Raw genomic sequence first — 26249 nt, forward strand, 5'->3', positions numbered from 1 at the left:
GAAAACAAGGATGAATGTTTATCAAAAAATTCAAAAGGGGAAGTACACTGGAGGATTTCTCTGTGAAAAAAAATCAAATTAATTATTTTTATTATTCAAAGGAGACAAGACTCTTCCTTTTGATGCCCAATTTGATCAGAATATTATTTTAAAAGGGGGTAATTCTCCGCCATTTCACCCAACTCGATTTACGTTAAACTTCGTCCTAACGGGTAATGTTTGTCCCTGAACACGAATCTGAGCTCCATTTTTCGATATCTCGTTACTGAGGGATGGTACGACTCCCTGTATTTGAAAAAAGACGTGTTTTTCAATCATTTGCCGCAAAAATGAAGATGGTTTGAAAATGGTTAAAATTGGACGCCCGATTTGATGGCACACCCAATTTTTTTTCGTGAAATTGGGATAACCCGTGATGGTTACAAGAAAACTCCTTATGTTAATACATCATCATTTTTTCTTTAATTGAGCAATTCCAGCTCAAATCAGGATTTTTCTGGTACTTTTGTACCCGACCCTCTCCGATTTCAATGAAACTTTGTAGACATGTTATCCTAGGCCTATATAAGTCATTTTTGTGTATATGGAGCCAATAGTACTCGAAAATAACATAACATAAAAAAGTGGCCAAAGACAAACTTGTAGGAAATTGGACGGGCTTTCTGAAAAGATACACTGAAACAAAAATACACGCCATTTTTATGTCATTTTTAAATTTTTAAGTTTAAAAGTTAAATTTGAAGGTGATGTCACGATTTTTTTTCGCTCAAAATTTTTGAGGAAATAGCCTAAAATGTTACTAAAAGACTGACGAAAAATGCAGGATGGTATGTCTCTCCTAAAAAAATACAAAAATCATTTACTAAAACTGTTTTTATGAAAAGTGGTCTAAACGTCAAAATTTTTAAAAACCGGTAGTGGGAATCCATTCCCCAGATAATTTTACATAAAAGTCTCCATATTGACCATTGTCCTATGTCCAATCCTTGGGAAGATACAGCGGTTTTAAAAATAAAAATGTTGAAAAAACGGGATTTTTGGTGGTTTTTGGCATTTTCTATATGACAGACTTGGTTTTTCAGCTCGTTAATATTTTTACCGGAAAGCTCGTCTAATTTCCCATAAGTTAAGCTTATTGATTTATATCGTTTTTATATTTACGTAATCAAATTTACTATCCTGGTTTCTACCACACTGAAAAAAATATTCTATTTTCAGTTATAAGCAATGTAATTAAGCTTATATCTGTAAGCCCTTACATCCAATTGAAATGCTGTCAAAGGCAAACTTATGGGAAATTAGACGAGCTTTCCGTTAAAAATATTTACAAGACTGAAAAACCAAGTCTGTCATATAGAAATTGTAAAAAACCACCAAAAATCCCGTTTTTTCAACATTTTTATTTTTAAAACCGCTGTATCTTCCCAAGGATTGGACAAAGGACAATGGTCAATACGGAGACTTTTATGTAAAATTGTCTGGAGAATCGATTCCCACTACCGGTTTTCAAAAATTTTGATGTTTAGACCACTTTTCAAAAAAACAGTTTCAGTAAATGATTTTTGTATTTTTTTAGGAGAGACATACCATCCTGCATTTTTCGTCAGTCTTTTAGTAACATTTTAGGCTATTTCCTCAAAAATTTTGAACGAAAAAAAATCGTGACATCACCTTCAAATTTAAATTTTAGACTTAAAAATCAAAAAATCTCATAGATGTGGCGTGTATTTTTGTTTCAGTGTATTTTTTTTTCAGAAAGCCCGTCCCATTTCCTACAAGTTTGTCTTTGACCACTTTTTGATACGACGCAACGGCTTCGAGGTACAGTAATTTTTAAATTACAGAATACAAAAATATTTAAATACCTTACGCCCTTCTCAAATGTTATTTTCGAGTACTATTTGCTCCATATGCACAAAAATGGCATATATAGGCCTAGGATAACATGTCTACAAAGTTTCATTGAAATCGGAGAGGGTCGGGTACAAAAGTATCAGAAAAATTCCTGATTTGAGCTGGAATTGCTCAAATATCTTTTTAAAAAACCCCTCCAAAGTTTTGTAACTGTAACTAACACGAAGTTTCGAAATTAAAGTTTTTGTTCGAAATAAAAAAAATAATCCATCTGCCGATTCAAAATGTACCGGGGTGACATTGATAGGATTTCAATTTATTTTCGGAATATGTTTTAGTTAACTTTTTGTACCTTTCAAAAAAAAATTAAAACTTCTTCTAGAAGTGCAGTTTTCTGGTACTTGTGTACCCGACCCTCTCCGATTTCAATGAAACTTTTTAGACTTGTTATCCTAGGCCTATACTGCCGTTTTACGGCGATATGATGTATACGCCATTGAGGTGATTTTGCTGTAGACACGATTTTCTGTTTTTGTTCATATTTTCAATTTTAAATGACTAATTTAAGGTCTGCTCTGTAGAAACTGTTAAAAAGTACAATAAAAATGTGGCCCCTACAAAATTTCTTGTTTTTTCCTATTCTCTACGATTTTAAACCACAAACATCATTTGGCCGTAAAAATAGCAATAAAAAATCACTACTTTTCCTGCCCAATGATGTATGTATACTAGGGTGGGTACGGATTTTGAAAAGTTCTCAGATCAAGTTCTGGTGTGGTTCTCCTTGTAGGGCATACCCAAAGGGACTCTCACACCAAATTTCAGCTCATTTGGTTGAAAACTGGCTTGTCTCAAGCGGGTTCAAGTTTACATGGAAATTACTATCGGAAATTTTGAATTTTCGTTCATTCGCTCCTACAGGCCTGGGAAAAACATGTAGAAACTTCTAGGATGGCCAGAAATGAGCGGAATCGTCTGGAGAACAACTTTTCCTAACAGACCAGGTCGATTCGTTCAACCCCCATCGAGCTCAACGGCAATACATCCGGGGTTTTCGGAACCAACGGTTTTCCCCAGAAAAGCATCAAATTTTCCTTAGCATGCTATGAATGCTTGATGAACACCGCGACGCCACATGTCAAACAGCTAACACGTGATTGTAAAATTTGCACCATAACAGTTTTTTTTTTTCATATTTGGAGGTTTAGAATACAGCTAAATAGTATCAGGATCTCCATAAATATTATTCTATTGTTCAAAAAGTAATTAAAAATAATTTTTTATAGGCGATGCTAGTCCACGTGCTAGCTGTTTTACATGTGGCGTCGCGGTGTTCATCAGCATTCATAGCATGCTAAGGAAAATTTGTTGCTTTTTGGGGGAAACCGTTGGTTCCGAAAACCCCGGATGTATTGCCGTTGAGCTCGATGGGGGTTGAACGAATCGACCTGGTCTCTTAGGGAAAGTTGTTCTCCAGACGATTCCGCTCATTTCTGGCCATCCTAGAAGTTTCTACATGTTTTTCCCAGGCCAGTAGGAACGAATGAACGAAAAATCAAAATTTCCCATAGTAATTTCCATGTAAACTTGAACCAGCTTGAGACAAGCCAGTTTACAGCCAAATGAGCTAAAATTTGGCGTGAGAGTCCCAATGGGTATGCCCTACAAGGGGAACCACACCAGAACTTGATCTGAGAACTTTTCAAAATCCGTACCCACCCTAATGTATACATTGCTCGATCAAAGCTGGCTTTATTTTTTGTGCCAGCAATTTGATAGCTGAGTGGATCCCGTAATGCATTTTACACGTGGATACTATAAGGGGGGAAAGTATTAGGAAGCGTTCTTTTATTACGTAACGCAGTTGGGGGAGGGGGTCGGAGGCCGTGTTACGCTCCATACAAAAATTTAAAATTTGTATGGAAATTTTGATACGAGGGGGGGGGGGTCTATAAATCCGACTTTTTGCGTTACGTAATAAATTAACGCTCCCTTATCGATTGTCTATGTCCATAAACACATTTTTTGCATGAAAAATTGTCAGCAAGGGAGGTGGGTGGGTCTAGAATTTTCAAAAAAGTGTCTACGTGGATGTAGATAAGGTGTCATCCATTAAGTATGTAACATTAAAATCAGCCAAAATTTATTCCACCCCCCTTTGTCACGATTTCCCTATGCTTTTAACACGCAACGTCACGCTTTCTCAAAACCCCCCTCTTCCCTCAGAACGTGACGTACTTTATGGATGACGCCTAATGGACGTCCCTTTAAGAATTAAATCGAAATAATGTAATCAAATATTGCCAAGTCTTGATTTGGTCCCAAAACCACAAATCAACATTTTAACAGTATTGAATTTGACTTTTATCAATGTATACATACATCATGATGAGTAAAATTGGCGCATACATCATTGTTTGTTTGCTTAATAAAATGGGCCCCAGAGCAGTTTTTTGAAAAATTCTTTCGCCAGGAGGTAGGGTAGAGTAGTCATCAATGAGACACGGGGAACAATGATAAAATGGCTCTCACAAGTCGTAGTTTCAACCAATCTGGATCATATTTGGGGGAAATGAGTGTCTACGAGATACACGTCTGCCATATTAGTGGCTTTGGTTATGGACGCTCCCTTGAAAAGTTATTCATAAATGTTTGATTCTCGGGTGTAAAAGTAAATTATGGACAAAAAATACTTTTTCGCTCGTAGGCTGCCATTTACACCAAAACTCATATTTCTTCAAATTTCTTTCGACGTTCCATAAGGATTGAGTTGGGCTACAATGTCCTTTCATTAGGTTTGACCAAAATTTAGAATATACCCAGAATCCAGGGCTGTCTCATTGTTCCCCACTCATTTTAGCCCATGGGTAACAATGAGACACTTTGATTTTTCTTCATTAAACATTTCAAAATCCATGTAAATCTTTCAAAACATGAATTGAAAGTGATTTTTGGCATATTTATAGAGTTTTAACTTCATTTAATCAGACATACAAGTTATGTGGTATAAATATATGGATTTTACAAAATTTAAATAATTTTGAGTATAACTTTTGTTAATTAATGTTTCATGTTGGGAAAATTGCTCTAAAATGTTCAAGGCAAGTCACTTGTAATGGAACAATACAAAAACATGATGTTTTACTAGAAAAGTATTGATTTTCGTAGAGTGTCTCATTGTTCCCCAGCTGTCTCATTGTTCCTGCCAAGTGCGTCTACAATGAGACAGTTGAATAGCTCTGGCTGTAGATGTCGGATCGATCTCATATTTTGGTCAATGTTTAAACACACTAAAACAAATAAAATGAAACAAAAAGCTCATTAAAACATGCTGATGAAAAAATTAGAAAAATCCTTAAAAGTTGAAAACCAAAAGTGTCTCATTGATGACTACCCTACCCTAGCTTTTAAGATTCTTTATCAGACTGTACAATAAAATTAAAAATGTCCAAAATGGCGTATACATCATATCGCCGTAAAACGGCAGTATATAAGCCATTTTTTGTGTATATGGAGCCAATTGTACTCAGAAATGACATTTGAGAAGGGCGTAGTTATTTAAATAGTTTTGTATTTTATAATTTAAAAATTACTGTCTCGAAACCCCTTAAAAAAGTAGAGCATCAACACTTCCCGTCTTCCAAATCCTTATCCTTGTCCCTGGTGCGCGGTGGAGATGGGAGCGGCCGGCAATGGGCGGCTGTCATGGTGGTGAGAATTTGGTTCAGGTGGAGTTGGTTCTCTTCCCAGTTATCAATTCCTTGGCAACTTGGGATTAGACAAGTTTGCAATCACCGTCTCCTAGCGAAGCGAAGCGAAAATTACTGTCTCGAAACCGTTGCATCGTATCAAAAAGTGGTCAAAGACAAACATGTAGGAAATTGGACGGGCTTTCTGAGATTTTTCAATTTTTAAGTTTCACAGTAAAGCTTGAAGGTGATATCACGATTTTTTTTCGTTCAAAATTTTTGAGGAATAGCCTAAAATGTAACAAAAAGACTCACGAAAAATGAAGGATTGTATGTCTCTCCTAAAAAAAATACACAAAAATCATTTACTAAATCTGTTTTTTTTTTAAGTGGTCTAAATGTCGGAATTTTCAAAAACCGATTGTGGTAATCGATTCCCAAGAAAATTTTACATAAATGTCTCCATATTGACCTTTGTCCTATGTCCAATCCTTGTGAAGGTACAGCGATAAAAATGTTGAAAAAAAAGGTTTTTTTTGTGGTTTTTGGCAATTTCTATATGACAGACTTGATTTTTTTTTCTCTCGAAAATATTTTTACAAGATAGCTCGTCCAATTTCCTATAAGTTTGCCTTTGACAGCTTTTTAATTTGACTCGTTTTAATATTTACGTAAGCTCATTTACCATCCAGGTTTCTACCACACTGAAAAAATATACTTTTTTCAGTGATGAGCAATGTAATTATGCTTATATCTGTAAGCCCATACATCCAATTCAAATGCTGTCAAAGGCAAACTTATGTTAAATTGGTCAAGCTTTTTACGAATTATTGTAAAACACATCTTTTTTTTCAAAACCGCCTTTCCGTAGCGAGATATCGAAAAATGAAGCTTGGATTCTCGGAACAAAACTTCAAGCCCTTTTTCAAAATTTGGAAGCAAAAAGTATCAAAAAATGCTGTTTACATTATAACAGTCATGCTACTACAGAAAATTGCAAAATTTGAATAAATATTTGAAAACATGTTTTTTCTAAAGTTTTATGTCTTTCCCGATCTGTGATGCCCTTTTTGATTAAAAATATTAAAATAAACTGGATGGGGAGGACAAAAACATGAAACAATGTTTCCAATCGCATATTGGTGTGCAAAATTTACATTCATGCGAGCATTTTCAGTTAGGCTCATTGAAAAATGGAATATCAATAAAATGAATAAAACATGTCATGTTTATGTTCTTTCTTATTTATTTAGACTTTAAACATTTTATTGCGATTATTTGGCAACTTTGCATGCCATAGTTTCACAATCTTCATCTTGGCAGATATCGCATGGTTGGTTAACAATTCCGTCGTATTTCTTTATAGCAAACACATCTGCAATAGAAAAAAAAAGTATCAGAGAGTCGTTACATGCCATCAAGGAAATCACATTCACATGGCACAAGCTTTAAGCACCACAGAGGCAGGTCATGGGTTAAAATGTAAAACAAGCAACTTACTGTTATCCACGGCATCATACACAACAACATGGGCAGGACGATGCAATGCGACGTCATAGCGACGCTCAGCTTTGACTATAAAGCAAGAGTCAAACTCTCCCAAACTTTTTTTTTTTTTTTTTTTAATTTATATTTATTCAAATTTCTTTTCCATGTACATTCATTCAGTTAAAATATTATTGAGTGTCCAATCACAAACGATGACTTTTCACCTCAATTTTAAATACTAGCAACTTTCATTTATTCATGAAATATTGTAGCTTTCGCTATTCAGTGATTTCAAATGTAGGAGGTCCTACATGTACAAAAGGGAAAAGGGATACCTTAAAACTAACTTATAAACTATATAAAGAGCGGATCAATGCAGCTGAAGACTGCAATGATTTTTGTCGAAATGCATCAATTATCTTATTGGACATAACATCCAAAGTGTCAACTTCGGCTAATTGATGAAGTTCACTGGTGCTGAACCAGGGAGGAAGTTTCAGAATCATTTTCAGAATTTTGTTCTGAATCCTCTGAAGTTTTTTCTTCCTGGTTAAGCAACAGCTTGTCCAGATCGGCACAGCATAAAGCATGGCAGGTCTGAAAATTTGTTTATAAATTAACAGTTTATTCTTGAGACAAAGTCTAGAATTCCTGTTTATAAGTGGATACAAACATTTAATATATTTGTTACATTTAACCTGGATACTTTCAATGTGATCCTTGTAAGTAAGGTTTTTGTCAAAACCAAGTCCAAGATATTTCACTTGATCCTCCCACTTTAAATTTACCTCATTCATCTTTATAATGTGATGACTTTTGGTTTAAGAAAATCAGCCCTTGGTTTGTGAGGGAAAATAATAAGTTGAGTTTTGCAGCATTTGGAGTAATTTTCCATTCTTTCAAATAAGAATTGAAAATATCCAAGCTTTTTGTAATCTTCTTGTGATGACACGAAGGCTTCTGCCTTTGGCGGAGATGCTTGTATCATCAGCAAAAAGTGATTTCTGACATCCTGGGGGCAAATCAGGCAAGTCAGAAGTAAAAATATTGTATAAAATTGGACCCAAAATGCTTCCTTGAGGGACGCCAGCACGTACAGGTAGTTGATCAGATTTGCTATTCTGATAACATACCTGCAGAGTACGATCCGTCAAATAATTTTGAATAATTTTCACGATATAAATCGGAAAATTAAACCTTTTCAATTTCGCAATCAAACCTTTATGCCAAACACTGTCAAATGCTTTTTCTATGTCTAGAAGAGCAGCGCCAGTAGAATAGCCCTCAGATTTGTTGCTTCGAATTAAATTTGAAACTCTCAACAACTGATGAGTAGTTGAATGCCCAAGGCGAAATCCAAACTGCTCATCAGCGAAAATTGAATTTTCATTAATGTGCGTCATCATTCTATTAAGAATTATTCTTTCGAATAATTTACTAATAGATGAAAGCAAACTAATGGGCCGATAGCTTGAGGCTTCAGCAGGATTTTTATCCGGTTTCAAAATCGGAATTACTTTGGCATTTTTCCAACTACTGGGAAAATATGCCAAATCAAAACATTTGTTGAAAATTTTGACCAAGCAACTTAAAGTTGCTTCTGGTAATTTTTAATTAAAATGTAAAAATGCCATCCTCACCAGGGGCTTTCATATTTTTAAATTTTTTGATAATAGATTTTATTTCATTCAGATCCGTATTAAAAACTTCATCTGATGAAAATTCTTGTTCAACAATATTCTGAAATTCTATTGAAATTTGATTTTCAATAGGACTCAAAACATTCAAGTTGAAATTATGAGCACTCTCAAACTGCTGAGCAAGTTTTTGAGCTTTTTCCCCATTAGTTAATAGAATATTATCACCATCTTTTAAAGAAGGGATGGGTTTTGAGGTTTCTTAAGAACCTTTGAAAGTTTCCAAAAGGTTTGGAATAAGGTTTAATTTGTTCGACATCTCTTGCGAACTTTTCATTTCGCAGGAGAGTGAATCTGTGGTCAATAACCTTTTGCAAATCTTTTGAATTCGCTTCAGTGCAGGATCACGAGAACGTTGATACTGTCTTCGGCGAACATTTTCAGACGAATCAGAAGCTGAAGATCGTCATCAATAATGGGAGAATCAAATTTGACTTGGACTTTAGGAATAGCAATATTCCTAGCATCCAAAATTGCATTAGTTAAAGATTCCAAGGCTGAATCAATATCAGCTTTGGTTTCTAAAACAAAATCATGATTTAAATTATTCTCAATATGATGCTGATACCTGTCCCAATTAGCTTTGTGGTAATTAAACACAGAACTATTGGGTCTGGTAACTGCTTCATGAGAAAGTGAAAAAGTTACTGGAAGGTGATCAGAATCAAAATCAGCATGAGTCACTAAAGGACCACAATACTGACTTTGATTTGTCAAAACCAAATCAATTGTTGATGGATTTCTAACAGAAGAAAAGCAAGTTGGCCCATTCGGGTATAAAACCGAATAAAGACCAGAAGTGCAATCTCTGAATAGAATTTTACCATTGGAATTTACTTTTGAATTATTCCAAGATTGGTGTTTGGCATTAAAATCACCGATGATCAAAAATCGAGATCTATGCCGAGTAAGTTTATTCAAATCCCCTTTGAAATAATTTTTATTTTCCCAGTGCATTGGAATGGCAAATATGCAGCTGCAATCATAATTTTCCCAAAAGAAGTTTCAAGTTCAATGCCCAAACTTTCAATAACTTTTAACTTAAAGTCACGTAACGTGCTATAAGTCATACTACGGTGGATAACTATTGCAACTCCACCGCCATTTCGATTCATTCGGTTATTAGTTATAACTTTATAATCTGGATCACTTTTCAAATAAGTGCCAGTTTTTAAAAATGTTTCGGTTATAACAGCAACATGCACGTTATGAACTCGTAAAAGTTGAAAAATTCATTTTCTTTCGCTTTTAAAGAGCGAGCATTAAAATTCATAATATTGATGGAATTACTTAGATCCATGATTAAACTTCAGGGTAAGAACAACATCATTCGCAAATTTTAATCCAATCTGGATTGCTTCCATCATGGATGTAGCATTACTCATTGTTTGAATCAAACCAAACAGTGAGTTTTGCAAAAAGTCATTTTTCAAACGTAACATCGCCGAGATCAGAAGATCCCAAAGCGTTGCCAGCAGAAAAATTTTCAAATGAGATTTGAGGTACCTGCCCAATTTCAGAAAGATTGGTAGAGGATTTAAAATTCGTGGATGAACCCGAACCCGAAACGACGTTAGCATAAGAAATGCCATTGTTGTTACCTAACTTTTCCACGGTAGGGGTATTTCTAGAATTGTTCGAGTGAGACAGCACGAACGTTTGATTTAAAGATGCAGGTACAACCTGACTTTGAGAAAATTTCGGTTTGGATTTCGGCTGATGCTTAGCACGAGAATCCAAAACCTTTTTCTGATGGGGCAATCCCAGAAATTTGATTTGTGATTTCCACCACAATTTGCACATTTAAATTGGGTGACTTCTTTCACGGGACAATTGTCCTTGTCGTGAGAAGAATCCCCGCAAACCATGCATTTTGGAACCATGGCGCAATGATCAGTACCGTGACCGAATGCCTGGCAACGCCGGCACTGGGTCAGATTCTGGCCATTACCGCCATGTTTCTTAAAATGCTCCCACTTTACCCGTACATGGAACAAAAACTGAACTTTGTCCAAAAGTTTCAAATTGTTGATTTCATTTCTGTTGAAATGAATCAGATAAAATTGTGAAGTCAAACCAAAGCGAGAAATATTCCCGTTTGATTTTTTCTTCATTGGTATTACTTGGGATGGGGCAAAGCCAAGCAACACCTTAAGTTCGTTTTTGATCTCATCCACCGACAAGTCGTTGGAGAGACCTTTCAAGACCGCCTTGAATGGGCGAGCATTCTTGGTCTCATACGTGTAGAAATTGTGTTTGTGGTTTTTCAAATAACCAACAAAAGTTTGGTGATCTTGTAAAGATTCCGTCAACAAGCGACATTCTCCTCTTCGACCAAGCTGGAACGAAACTTTCAAATTGCAAGTTTCCTTGCAATTCTTCAGTTGCGTTCGAAAGCTGGCCAAATCGGAGACGGAAGTCACTACAATTGGCGGAGCCTTTACTCGTTTCTCGACGGCAGAAGGCTCAGTACGAGGAGAAGGTTCCTTGTCATCAGTTTCGGATAAAACACCGAAACTGTTTGTCAATGGAATTGGAGGATTGACCTCACATTCAGAATCAGAATCAGACCTCAGAAGAGGCTGTTTTCTTTTTCTGTTTCCGTTAGCCGGTTTAGCGTTCAAACGCTTCACCGACGTAACGATCAAATCTTCAGAAGATTTGCGTTTACCTTTGTTTTGACGCATTTTGCAAGCAAAGTTCTCTTAAAAAGATGGCTTCGTTTGTAAAATACAACAAAAATTTCAGGTGGGGTTAGTCTTGAAAAGACTGTTTAGAATTTGGGAAAATAACTATTGTAGTACACGCGAACGTTAGTTCCCTGGTTAAGCAATTTGATTTTCTAAGAAAAAAAAAATGGAAAAATATAGTTTTTGTCACATAAATTGATTTTTCAAATTACCATGATTTTGTGTCTGCTTGCAAGATCTGTTATTGCGTTTTCATTATTGACGTGAAGGCCGCTTGGGAAGAACACTTCAACGTATGCTAAATTGGATGTAGTGTACGATTCAGGCTTCCTAAACTTAGTGCAGACTTTCAAGTTTTGTACACGGTAATTGCTGTCTTCCATCAACTTCAGACTCAAATCAAATCCATGCTTAGCGTCTTTCAGTTCAGTGCGATATTGATAAGCTACTTGGTAATAGCCGATTCCTATGCCATCAATTTCCACCGATACCTGTCTTACGTCTGATGGTACGATGGTAGTTTGAGTATAACGAGCATTGTACCTGTTTACATTGAATTTTTTCGCTAGCAATTTTTTCCATCTCAATGTGATTGTATAGTCATATGCGTCCACCGATGCCTTCAATGCATATTGAGCCATTGCTCGCAGCCCAATGAATGTGCTTTGAATTGAACTAAACCCACCAGTTTCAGATCGTTTGTTGGTCAGCCAGTTTACAATGGGTGTTGCCTCGATGACGGGATAATATTGCAAAAATGTAAGTACAACATAACTTCCGATTTCGGTTGAAAATGGGCCCTCGTTCCACAATCTGACAGCACCTGTTTGATTCGAACGCTCAATTATGTTATCCAAACACCGTTTTCCGGCCTCATGTTGCTTCAATGATAGTGCATACGCTGTCAACGCCAAGTCGTATGGGTCGACCAGTTTTGTATGAATTTTCACCAAATACTCAATAGCAGAGTTAATATTTGCGGAATATTTGTTTGCCAATTCCCCGACTTCGAGAAATGCCGCCAGAACATATGCAGTAAGGGCATATTTGCTCTGCAATCCGTTGTGAATTTTGTCTCCAACTTCTACAAAACTTCCGTCGCTCTGTTGATTACTGGCTAGCCACTTTAAGGCAGATTCGACAATTTCGTTGCTTATCAATCCGTCAACATGTTTTGCTGCAATTTTGAATGATTTTGCCACTAATGACGTGATAAATATGCTTCCTTTTTTGTGCTCTTCAGATTCCCAGTTACAAAAAGAACCATTGTTTAACTTGTACTTCAACTGATTATGATAGCCTGTTTTTATATAATTGATCATTTTGTTTTTAAGGTTTTCATTATCCATTTTGGATTCCGTAAGATAATCCAACGCAACAACTTGTGGAACAAAATCTAACATATTAGCTTCCCCATATTCTTTAGGAGTTTGCATCAGTTGATTGATATTTTTAATCGGAATACTTAAGAAATTTGCTGAAATTTAAAAAAAGTTAAAATAAGCCTAACGAAACATGTTTTTTTAAACGCTTACGATCCAAATCAAACGCGATTTCTATGGAGCCGGGTAAAGTATATCTTGGAATGTCAATTGTTATATTTTCTTGCGTTGATTTGTATTCCTGATGCTCAATATATCTTTGCTCGTTTTTGCTGGACAAGTAACTCTCTGGCTCCACCCGAAGTATATGCTCGACGGAATCCTGTTTCAAACTGTTGACCGCTTCAATCTTCACAGCAATTTCTCCAATCTTTTTGGCTTTTACTAAAAAGGACACCTGTCTACCAGAATTCCCGGGCATAATGACAGCCTTGGTGCGGCGCATTGCTGTAACGATAGATCTTTAGATTAAACAAGTTTATACGAACTTTGCACGTTGGATTACTGTCACTCGAAGATTGATCCACAAACTCAATTTCGTCGTTCTTGTTGTATAGACGTACATCAGTGATCAAAGTATTTCCGATAAAATTGTAGATCATCACTTGAATGACGGTAACTTCGCCACGCTTGATGGAGTACGGGAGGTGCGCCACGATATAAAACGTTTTCTCCACTTTGAAAGTGATCGGCTCGTGGATGAGACCCAGCCCGGTCGTGGGACTGAGCGCGAATCCTGTCACCAGCCACGACGTCATCGTGTCTGGCACCTGGGCCGAAAAAGATACATCGGTTTTGCCCTCCATGGACACATTTTGCCACAACCATGTTTCAGGAAAGATGGTTCTTATGTGCAGAATCTCTTTGGCATTTTGAAATCCTAGTCCGTATCTGGACAGTTTTGCTGTGCCTGAAATGGGATTTTAATGTTATTTTAGAACATTTTGCTCAATATTTCTCAAATATCTATCAACGTGAAGTTCTTCATGCACGATTGTAAACTTTTTTCGTTTCACAAATCATTTACAATCCCGAAACTACAACGTTTAGGTTCAACAAATCCAGCTAGGGGAACAGCATCTAAATAAATCGTGCCTCTAATGTTGCCATATCAGCACTTCGACATTCAAATGCAGCTCATAAAAAGCGTTTTCAACTTAAATCGCGTAGGAAGTGAGCCAGCTAGTTTCTATACATAGTTTTGCCAAAAATACGAGAATTTCCCCTATGAGCCAGCTTTAAAAAAACGGGAAGAGGTCCCAAAATCATGTGAAGGATAGCGAGATTAATTAGTTTTCCAAACAAATTACACACATTTTTTAAACTCTTGAAAAAAAATTGACATTGGTTGCACGCATTTTCCAATTAAACTATACACAGACCCCCATAGTTGATCGATGTTATCAAAGTTGTACTAAGTACATTTTGACATAACTAAATCAAACTTACCCGAGTCTTGTTTAGACGTTGTTTGCATAAATAATCCCATTGACTGTAATTTTAGATATGAGGAAATTATTAGTACAGAAAAGTGATTCATTAATGGTTTTTAGAAAGCATAGAAAACTCAACTTACGTGGAATGGGTCAAACTCATTGTCACCGAAGGAATCAAATTCTTTTACGACGTTCGCCTTTGTCAAATCGTTCCAGCTATCATTTACTAGCAAAACGCTCTGGTCAATCGCATGAAATGCGACATACGAGTCGGAAGTCGCCTCCACATCTATGTAAGCCTCTTGACCTGGGTTGTATTTTTTCTCGTCCAAGAAAATTTTGAACTGAAATCGAACAAAAAGAAATTAACTTGAGTTGCATATATCGTAACCAAAATGTGGCGTTTCACTCTTACATCATTATGAAAAACATCGAAATCAAGCACTATACTGTCCCAGATCATGTATTCTTTGTTGGTATAAAACACAATTAAGCGCGCCCTGGGTGCCAAGTTTGGTTTCATTTTGTATTTTAGAGAGAATTTTTTTCTGCGGAATGTTTTTACAAGTTTTGAATCGACAACAACTCCTCTGGCCACAAGAACATATGTTATGTAGCTCATCGGCTCGGAGCAAACAATTTCAAATTGCACCTCTCTGTTTGGACGTAACCTATTGAACAATAGAATATGATTGTCAGGAATAAATAACTCTAACCTTGTTGTAACTTACTTGTTGTATTTTTCTGGTAATATAATTCGGAGGTACTGATTACTCTTCGAAATTGCTCCATCAATTGTCTCTTCAAAGTCCACAGATTCGTAGGAGATCTATGAAAAAATAAGCTATCAATAGAGGTTCATCGTAAATAGCAATGCTTTAAAACATACCTGAACGTTCATTTCTGTTGCAGTTACTGGGGGCACAATATTCGGCAGAGATAGTAATCCTCTGCTGCTGATAGTTCCCACAATATCGGTTTCTCTATCCTCTTCGTTGTTCAGTCGATAAGTAACCCGAGTTGTTACCGTTTGTCCGCTACCAGCCGTACGTCCCATCCTATCTTTGAATGAAACTTGCAACGGAAACGGCATCCCAGGGCGAAACATTGGCCATGGTTTGATAAGAGCGATGTCAAATTCATCCCTAAACACGCGAATTGGTTCAAAAATAAATAGTGTTGTATCTAGAATAAAAAGTGACATTGTAGGAATCTGAATAAAGTAACATTTCGGACTAAAACAAATGATTGACTTACTTGTGTGCTTCTCAGTTACAGTAACATTGACAAAAACGTCCGCAAACTCTTTATCATCATCCAAATCAACTTCCTCATTAAGGAAAAATTCAAACATAGTCATCCTTTCAAAATATTTACTAATTGAGTGTTCCGAGTTTCTTCTTATTTTACTAAAATACAGATCTACTTTAACCACTCCTGCAACTGGTCTGCCAAATGTAAACTCCGACTCCACTGTAAGCTTTATAGTATTTTTCCCAGCTAGGAGAACCTCCGTTGGGTACACCTTGATCCAAAATTTGGGCAATACATACGGTTTAACTTCAAATTCTTTAATTTTCTGTACCTGAAACTGAACGAAAAAATGCATTTTTTTCTACAATATGTAGGAAAAAACAAACCTGTTCGGATTCTACAGTCAACAACCATTTACCCAAGTTTGGCGAAGAAGGCATCAGCACAGCAGATTCAAACACCCCGTTGTGAAGCTTTGCATACTGCCACTCCCGTATGGAAGTATCGGTAGAGTCCTTTAGTCCGACTGTCACATAGGACAGATTTGTCACTGGCCTGGTGTCCGAGTCTATCACAATAACTCGGAAGTGCATCATGTCACCCGGTTTATAAACAGGTTTGTCGATCTGGATGAATATGGAAAACACTCTGGGATCGGATATGAGTTCAATATCTTCCCGGAATGTTACACTGTGGTCCAAACTCCTGATAGACAGGTGGTATTCGCCATCCGTGACATGTTTTGTCTAAAATGTATGAAATGTGTTTTATCATTTAAGAGAGTTCATCACTTTAAAACAATAAAAAAAAATATTATAAACTCATGATAAAATTTACAAAAAAATAAACAAATATCAAAATGATTAAATGATTACTTTAGGCATTTCTTTAGACCACCATTAATCTGTTAAATAAAAAAAAAGAATCTGGGGGATTCTAGGCCGAATTATTAAGGACCGTAAAATTGAAGGACGACGATGAAGAACTTTCATCTATTCTATTAAAAAAAAAACTTTTTTGCTAGCCCACGAGTTAGTATATAAACCCACACAAACCTCAAATGTAATCCTTTGCTCAGATTCACGCTTTGCTTTAATCGTTTGTTTGTCGTCCAGGTCAGATCCGTAAAGCAAGATCTCCAGTTGAACATCCTTCGATAATGTGTTTGTTATGCTTACTGTGTAGGGTGCAAATGGTCGAATGGTTTTTTGGCCCAAAATAGATAAGCTGGAATTACCAAAAAAAGTTCACATGATTAGATTTAAAATTACATACAATGCTTCAACATTTCGTTGCCGTCGTGCTAACTAGTCGTACGTGCATTTTGGGCCAAATTGAGTTAAGAACGCCATTTTGTGCAGCTCACAATGCCTCATCTTTTGACCTTCACAGATCCCCAAAATTCGATTTCAATCCTGAGATGAAAATCAAAAAAGTTCCAAAAATTTTTGTCACTTTTCATTTGTAAGAAGTTCTAATCCTGTCGAGCTATCTTGACACTGCCTGTAAATTGATGTGACAATTGGCCAAAGGGACTTCAGGTCAGATCGCGTTTGACACAGATGCTTGACTACCGTATACATTTTCAATTATAACTCGGGACTCTGGCAACCAAATTCAACCAAACTTCTGGGCAATGCACAGAATGGTCAACCAAACAAAACGTGTGTGATATTGTTTACATTGCGTGCTCTCGTTTTTGTTTATTCAAGGTCAAACATTAAAACGCGTTTTTCTCGGATAGTCAAAAAGCGACGTACGACATGATAGCACGACGGCGTCGATTTATAAATAATATGGCATTAACATAGCATCAGTACAAGCTGAAAAAAAACAATTTTTCAAGCAATACAATATTTTTGCATTTGAATTTAAATTAGTGTTCAAACCTGCATGGTCAACAGTTTTTAATTGAAACCTTGCATAATTTTCATATGCATATGTAAGTAATTGGAATTAAGAATTATTTCGAATATTTTCAGAATACATTGTTGAACGCATATTTATGCATTTAAAATCGAATCAAGACTTTTTTAATCTTTTCACAAATTTCGAATTTTGGGCCACATCCAAGACGTAAAAGTTTAGGAAATAACTATTCATAACTGTAATAAAGTATACTTGCAATACTTTTTGTTTCGATATTCTGAAATCTAGGTGGGTAATTCTCCGCCAACTCACACAGCAGTTGCCCCGACCCCTCTTCGATTTGCGTGAAACTTTGTCCTAAGGGGTAACTTTTGTCCCTGATCACGAATCCGAGGTCCGTTTTTTGATATCTCGTGACGGAGGGGCGGTACGACCCCTTCCATTTTTGCACATGCGAAAAAGGTGTTTTCAATAATTTGCAGCCTGAAACGGTGATGAGATAGAAATTTGGTGTCAAAGCGACTTTTATGTAAAATTAGACGCCCGATTTGATGGTGTACTCAGAATTCCGAAAAACGTATTTTTCATCGAAAAAACACTAAAAAGTTTTAAAATTCTCCCATTTTCCGTTACTCGACTGTAAAAATTTTGGAACATGTCATTTTATGGGAAATTTAATGTACTTTTCGAATCTACATTGTCCCAGAAGGGTCATTTTTCATTTAGAACAAAATTTTTCATTTTAAAATTTCGTGTTTTTCTAACTTTGCAGGGTTATTTTTAGAGTGTAACAATGTTCTACAAAGTTGTAGAGCAGACAATTACAAAAATTTTGATATATATACATAAGGGTTTGCTTATAAACATCACAAGTTATCACGATTTTACGAAAAAAAGTTTTGAAAAAGTTGGTCGTCATCGATCATGGCCGTTTATGGTCACCCGCGACAGACACGGACGACGAAACAAAGAGAAACGCAAAAAGTAACTTTTTCAAAACTTTTTTTCGTAAAATCGCGATAACTTGTGATGTTTATAAGCAAACCCCTTATGTCTATATATCAAAATTTTTGTAATTGTCTGTTCTACAACTTTGAAGAACATTGTTACACTCTAAAAAATAACCCTGCAAAGTTAGAAAAAACACGAAATTTTAAAATGAAAATTTTTGTTCTAAATGAAAAAATGACCCTTCTGGGACAATGTAGATTCGAAAAGTACATTAAATTTCCCATAAAATGACATATTCCAAAATTTTTACAGTCGAGTAACGGAAAATGGGAGAATTTTAAAACTTTTTAGTGTTTTTTCGATGAAAATACGTTTTTCGGAATTTGAGTACGCCATCAAATCAGGCGTCTAATTTTACATAAAAGTCGCTTTGACACCAAATTTCTATCTCATCACCGTTTCAGGCTGCAAATTATTGAAAAACACCTCTTTTCGCATGTGCAAAATGGAAGGTCGTACCGCCCCTCCGTCACGAGATATCAAAAAACGGACCTCGGATTCGTGATCAGGGACAAAAGTTACCCCTTAGGACAAAGTTTCACGCAAATCGAAGAGGGGTCGGGGCAACTTTTCCCGATTTCGTGTGAGTTGGTAGAGAATTACCCAGGTTTGTAATCACTAGGTTGACAATAAAAAAAAGCGTAATCGGTTAAGGTTTTATGGATGTCATACAATTTTACTTAAGAATCTCACACTTGACAATGATCCGACACCTTTTGGTTGAATTATATGTATGCAGGTTTGCAGCACCATCATACAAGGTTCACGAGTTGCGTCCGACTATACGATCAGAATTTAACTGATCGCGATCCTTCATGCTACCGAGCTCACACTTTCAAATGTTGCGATTATTTCACTATCAATGAAAGCAGTACAGCACAGCAGAGAAGAAGGAAAATTAATCTTGGGAATTCCCATTGATTGGAAATAGGGAAATTTAAAGCTTCTTTGCTTTGTTTCTGAATTGACTATGGAGAGAGAGGTTTAAATTTTTGTTTTTTTTTTTTTTTTCATTTTATAAAGTTTTGGAAATTTTAAACACCATTTAAGATTTTTTTAAATCGCATTAAGATTCCTCAACATGTTATAGGCTGGAATTATAAAACATTTAATTTTGAAATATTCGTAACATCCAATTCTTCTAGTTTACCTGTCTTACTGTTGTCGTAACATGGAAATATCCCCTAACCTTTATTCTACAAAGACGGGTTCGCCGAGTCGGACTGACAAATTTTGAAAAGCTGAAGTCGGCATCGGAGTCACTAAATCTTCTGAAGTCTGAGTCACTAAAAAAGACTCCTGACTCCACAGCCTGTTTATGGATCATTTTTTGCTGTGGAATAAAACCATCAAAAAGGAAACTTTTTTTTGAAAAATTGTGATATTTTTGATACTATTAAAAAGATAATATTCTATCGGTGAAAGTTGCGTTTTCAGAAAAAAATGAGTTTTCCTATATAAGGTACCGTGGGAGGAGGAGCATGGTGGCTCAAGTGAATTCGAATTATTTGTTAATAAGCCTTACTATATGACGTGTTTTGAAATGTTTTACATTTCTTTTACCTTTGATTAGCATAAACTTTCGAAAAAGGTACTTTTTAATCAATTTCTTTAATTTTTGTTTGGTACCATACGTCTCCATTAGTATGAAAAAACACATTTTTGTTTTTGATAACGTGATTTTCTCAATCAGGAAGATAAAACACAACTTTCTACACGCAAACGAAAAATCCGCGAGGGAGGCCCTCCCAAATCGAATTGGACGTTGTCGTGCTCAAATTGTACGGAAATCCCCGCACGCTCGAAACGAGCTTAATAATTCACGCACACCATTACATGAAAAGCTCACCATACACTAACGCGCAGTTGCTCCTCACAATTGAGTGGTGTTCCGGTATGCGTGCTTGCTTGTTTCAGTCCAATGTATGTAGATGAGATAAGGTAAGGCGGGTTTTCCAACAATCAAAAAATAGTTAGCACGAATGCACAATTTGTTTAATTGTTTAACGTATACGTATAAAACTCCCATGGGTGTTTTCGATTTATAATATTTTGCTTCCTCCATACCGTGTTCATATAAAACACAAAGTTGTTCAACTATCCTAGGCTAAGATATGGACTACCTTTCAACGGAACTATCACCACATAGATCACACCTTAACCAAACATCAACGTAATACTAACCTCTGACTTTGACATAATCCAATCATGGAGCCCCATACTAGTACTATCAGAAACCACAAGCGATCTAATCTTAAGCGAGGCATCTTCAGGAAGCCACTTTCAAGACGAGGATTAAGCACTACCAATCGGATTCGCGAGTTGCGCCGGCGACGTTCAACACAGAACTGATCGTCGGCTCTGAGCAGAGAAGTCCATACTGGAAATGGTGATCCTGTTCGGGTACCGTAAACTGGAGCAAATAATAAGATTTAGGAAGATTTAGGTTATTCAGCGACTGCTCACGTAATTATTATTTATTGAATGTTTAACTCATTTTGTAGCTCACGTTCTTTTTCAAATCAAATAAGTCGAAAATTTACGCAACATAGTTAATCGGCTGCTTGCCAGGAGCGTCTACGTCACTACACCATGAAACGGTAGTTTCACCATCACAGATCATTAAAAACAGAAAATAACAAAAAACGAAAAAAAAAGAAATAACGAACTCGGGAAATCCCCGGGATCACCAAAGTGCGAAGAGCTGGTTTATTCAAGAAAGATTGAATTTTCAAATTCTTTATCAATTTTCTGCTGCTGTGCAATGCGTTGTTGATCGATTTTTTTCTGGGGGCTTCAATTAGAAATTAACGGTGACGTCTGGCAAGATAGTTTAACATTCTGCGGTTTCGGAGAACCTGAGAGTGGCTACTGCGAAAAGTGCGGTTTTCTGTTCTGAACTGTTCTTTGGTTGCGGCGGTTCGTCGCTGTACAAAAATTGCATGCAATATGTGGGAGTATCGATCAGCACTAATTCTCCATACAACTTTGGAGAAAAACCTTTCTGCCCTGTTTAAATATTTTTGAAAAATTCAAAGTGCACGTGTTTCTGGTGACCCTAAAGTTAATGCTTCCCCTCGAGTTGAGCCTGCGCAGGAATTTTGTTGGTGGGTGTTATAGAACATAAAAAGCATTTTAAACTAAATTTGACTGATGAATAGCTTAACCCTTTCAGGCCTGAATTTTTCTGAGCTGTGTTAATCTACAATTTTGGTACCAGTAGTTCATTTTTTCCATGAGTAAACAGAAACAGGCAAAAAAAAGTTACATTTCATTATTGGACGTTCTGGGTCCTCCAAAGTGTCCTGGAATATAGATCTTGGAGTCTACCGCCGTAACAACACGATTCTACCAAGTTTCCGATTATGGTTCATATTCAGCGATGTCCCTGGGACCCTTTGGCAACACTATGAGCTATGTGGATCACTTTTGGGATGTTCTGGGTCCTCCAAAGTGTCCTAGAATACAGATCTTGGAGTCTACCGCCGTAACAACACGATTCTACCAAGTTTCCGATTATGGTTCATATTCAGTGATGTCCCTGGGACCCATGGCAATACTATGAGCTATGTAGATCACTTTTGGGATGTTCTGGGTCATCCAAAGTGTCCAGGAATACAGATCTTGGAGTCTGCCGCCGTAACAACACGATTCTACCAAGTTTCCGATTATGGTTCATATTCAGTGATGTCCCTGGGACCCTTTGGCAACACTATGAGCTATGTTGATCACTTTTGGGATGTTCTGGGTCCTCCAAAGTGTCCTGGAATACAGATCTTGGAGTCTACCGCCGTAACAACACGATTCTACCAAGTTTCCGATCATGGTTCATATTCAGTGATGTCCCTGGGACCCTTTGGCAACACTATGAGCTATGTGGATCACTTTTGGGATGTTCTGGGTCATCCAAAGTGTCCAGGAATACAGATCTTGGAGTCTACCGCCGTAACAACACGATTCTACCAAGTTTCCGATTATGGTTCATATTCAGTGATGTCCCTAGAACCCTTTGGAAACACTCTGAGCTATGTGGATCACTTTTGGGATGTTCTGGGTCCTCCAAAGTGTCCTGGAATACAGATCTTGGAGTCTACCGCCGTAACAACACGATTCTACCAAGTTTCCGATTATGGTTCATATTCAGTGATGTCCCTGGGACCCATTGGAAACACTATGAGCTATGTGGATCACTTTTGGGATGATCTGGGTCCTCCAAAGTGTCCTGGAATACAGATCTTGGAGTCTACCGCCGTAACAACACGATTTTACCAAGTTTCCGATTATGGTTCATAATCATGATCGGAAACTTGGTACAATCGTGTTGTTACGGAGGTATACTCAAGATCTGTATTCCAAGACACTTGGAGGACCCAGAACATCCAAAATGATCCACATAGCTCATAGTGTTTCCAAGGGACAGACCTGAAATGTAGAACTAATCAGTAGATCTTATTCTGACATTTGGAGGACCCAGATCATCCCAAAAGTGATCCACATAGCTCAGAAGGTTGCCAAAGGTTCCAGGGACATCACTGAATATGAACCATAATCGGAAACTGGTAGAATCGTGTTGTTACGGCGGACTCAAGATCTGTATTCCTGGATGACCCAGAACATCCCAAAAGTGATCCACATAGCTCATAGTGTTGAAGGGTCCCAGGGACATCACTGAATATGAACCATGATCGGAAACTTGTAGAATCGTGTTGTTACGGCGGTAGACTCAAGATCTGTATTCCAGGACACTTTGGAGGAAGATCATGAAATCACATAGCTCATAGTGTTGCCAAAGGGTCCCAGGGACATCACTGAATATGAACCATAATCGGAAACAAATCGTGTTGTTACGGCGGCAGACTCCAAGATCTGTATTCCTGGACACTTTGGATGACCCAGAACATCCCAAAAGTGATCTACATAGCTCATAGTGTTGCCATGGGTCCCAGGGACATCACTGAATATGAACCATAATCGGAAACTTGGTAGAATCGTGTTGTTACGGCGGTAGAGATCTGTATTCTAGGACACTTTGGAGGACCCAGAACATCCCAAAAGTGATCACATAGCTCATAGTGTTGCCAAAGGGTCCCAGGACATCACTGAATATGAACCATGATCGGAAACTGGTAGAATCGTGTTGTTACGGCGGTAGACTCCAAGATCTGTATTCCAGGACACTGGAGGACCCAGAACATCCCAAAAGTGATCCACATAGCTCATAGTGTTGCCAAAGGGTCCCAGGGACATCACTGAATATGAACTATAATCGGAAACTTGGTAGAATCGTGTTGTTATGGCGGTAGACTCCAAGATCTGTATTTCAGGACACTTTGGAGGACCCAGATCATCCCAAAAGTGACCCACATAGCTCAGAGGGTTGCCAAAGGGTCCCAGGGACATCACTGAATATGATCCATAATCGGAAACTTGGTAGAATCGTGTTGTTACGGCGGTAGACTCCAAGATCTGTATTCCAGGACACTTTGGAGGACCTAGATCATCCCAAAGAGATCCAAAGGGATCGAAGTGGTCCCAAATGGTCGTGAGGATGTGACTGGTAATAACTAAACTTCATTTGCCTTGAAAAATCGTTGTAAACCTGAATTATCTTCAACATTTTCTGAAGTTTCCAAATTTCAGGTTTTCAGGATGTTCTAGGTCGTCAAAATGGCCATTAACAACCACTCAAACATTTTTTCCTAGGTAGAGAAACTCATAAATTACAACTTTGCTGAACAATGTTATATGTTTTGAGCACTGTGTGATTTTATACAACCGAATTTCGGTATGGGTCATATATGACCCATCAGGCCTGAAAGGGTTAATAGGAAGTGAACAAGCATGTTTCTACCAAGAGCTTTGCAAAGAAGTTGTTTAAATAATGAAAATCAGCAAATCGGCCCTGCTAAACATACGAAAATTTTCTCTACGTTTGCTTGGGTGCACATTAGGGTGGTCCAAATCCGGGCCCCTCCCTCTAATCGCTTGAAATTTGTATGGGAATAATCGTCAAAATGTATGGAAATGGAAATTAAGTGAAGGTCCAACATCTTAGAATAATGATCAAGATTTGACGACTCTTGCGCCCTCCACAGGTAAAAAACTGAATCAGTTGCTTTTCTCCATACATTTTGACGAAAACCATACAAACTTCAAGCGTTTAGAGCAGGCGGGCTCAAAGTTTTTGAATGCCGGGCCAAATTTGAAGCTCAAATGAACTTGCGGGCCAAATGTACAAAATAATTTATTAAGAAAAGAAATTGTGTAATTTTAATTTTAAAGACAATAAAACAGATATAACTTAAAGTTTTTTGTAATTTCTGCAATATTTCTAATATTTTTTGAACATTTTAAGAACAGAAAATTACAGTTTTATTAGTTCTGTTGATTTTATTGTTTAAAATAGGGGTGCCCAACCTTTTGGCCCTGAGGGCCGGTCTTATTTTTCTGAAGCAGTGACGGGCCGGAATTAATATTTGATAAAAGTTGAAAAAGTAAACACATTTTTTTTTCAATTTTCATATCAGAGCAATTCTCTACGAAATCGGTCTTTTTTCTTCAATTTTATTTTTTGTATTTTTTAATCCGACTGAAACTTTTTTGGTGCCTTCGGTATGCCCAAAGAAGCCATTTTTCATCATTAGTTTGTCCATAAATTTTTCCAAACAAATTTGGCAGCTGTCCATACAAAAATGATGCATGAAAATTAAAAAATCTGTATCTTTTGAAAAAATTTTTTGATCGATTTGGTGTCTTCGGCAAAGTTGTAGGCATGGATACAGACTACACTGAGAAAAAATGATACACGTTAAAAAAATTTTTGGTAATTTTTGATTTAACTTTTTGTCACTAAAACTTGTTTTGCAAAAAAACACTATTTTAATTTTTTTTTCTTTTTTGATATGTTTTAGAAGACATAAAATGCCAACTTTTCAGAAATTTCCAGGTTGTGCAAAAATCTTTGACCAAGTTATGAATTCTTGAATAAATACTGTTTTTTTTTTCAAAAAATCGAAATATTGGTCGCAAAAATTTTTCAACTTCATTATTCGATGTAAAATCAAATTTGCAATCAAAAAGTACTTTAGTGAAATGTTGATAAAGTGCACCGTTTTCAAGTTAATTCCATATTTAGGTGACTTTTGTGAAAGTAGTCGCAATTTTTAATTTTTTTTAAATTAGTGGTTTAAAAACAGGAAAATTGATGTTTTCTAAGTCACACCCAAACAACCCACCAGTGTTCAATGCCGATATCTCAGCAAGTAATGGTCCTACTTTCAATGTTGGAATATGAAACACTTGTGAAATTTTCAGATCTTTTCGAAAACAATATTTTCAAAAAATTTAAATCAAGTCTAACATTTCAAAAGGGCCAAACATTCAATATTACGCCTTTTTAAAATGTTAGTCTTGGTTTAAAAATTTTGAAAATTTTGTTTTCGAAAAGATCGGAAAATTTCACAAATGTTTCATATATTAACATTGAAAATCGGATCATTAGTTGCTGAGATATCGACAATAAAAAATGGTGGGCTGTTTGGGTGAGATTTAGAAAATATCAATTTTCCTATTTTAAACCTTTGCATTGCAATATCTCAGCAACTAAAGGTCGTATCAACAAAGTCCCAAGAAGCAAAATATAGAGAATTTTCTCAGCTCTTTAAAAATATTTTTTCCAAAAGTGGGCAAACATGTGCACTTATTTAAAAAAAATTAAAAACTGCGACTATTTTGAAAAAAAGTCACCTAAATATGGATTTAACTTGAAAACGTTGCACTTTATCAAAATTTCACTAAAGTACTTTTTGATTGCAAATTTGATTTTACATCGAAAAATGAAGTTAAAAATTTTTTGGACCAATATTTCGATTTTTTAAAA

At 36.6% G+C, this 26249-nt stretch overlaps 1 protein-coding gene across 1 annotated transcript; it reads right to left on the reverse strand.

Annotated features, from left to right (window-relative positions):
* Positions 1-6775: 6775 nt before the first annotated feature.
* LOC6031168 (CD109 antigen) lies at positions 6776-20738 on the reverse strand. The gene is made up of 15 exons (XM_038255868.1): positions 20555-20738; positions 16546-16717; positions 15877-16236; positions 15494-15827; positions 15126-15421; positions 14968-15065; positions 14652-14907; positions 14377-14580; positions 14250-14292; positions 13306-13710; positions 12954-13247; positions 11631-12895; positions 11519-11570; positions 7044-7145; positions 6776-6918 (listed from the first exon to the last, which is right to left on the reverse strand). The coding sequence occupies exons 1-15, from the start codon at positions 20635-20637 to the stop codon at positions 6818-6820; spliced, it is 4065 nt and encodes a 1354-aa protein (XP_038111796.1). The 5' UTR covers positions 20638-20738; the 3' UTR covers positions 6776-6817.
* Between the last annotated feature and the right edge of the window lie 5511 nt (positions 20739-26249).

This window comes from Culex quinquefasciatus, chromosome 2 (genome assembly GCF_015732765.1).
Source record: "Culex quinquefasciatus strain JHB chromosome 2, VPISU_Cqui_1.0_pri_paternal, whole genome shotgun sequence".
NCBI classification, from domain to species: domain Eukaryota; kingdom Metazoa; phylum Arthropoda; class Insecta; order Diptera; family Culicidae; genus Culex; species Culex quinquefasciatus.

Excerpts from the sequence above, each read along its gene's own strand:
- LOC6031168 (XM_038255868.1), bottom strand. The coding sequence starts at position 20,637 with ATGCCTCGCTTAAGATTAGATCGCTTGTGGTTTCTGATAGTACTAGTA. Across the intron at positions 15,422-15,493 it reads TGTAACTGAGAAGCACACAA|ATACAACACTATTTATTTTT; the intron begins GTAAGTCAATCA and ends TTTTTATTCTAG. Across the intron at positions 15,066-15,125 it reads CAACAGAAATGAACGTTCAG|ATCTCCTACGAATCTGTGGA; the intron begins GTATGTTTTAAA and ends ATTTTTTCATAG.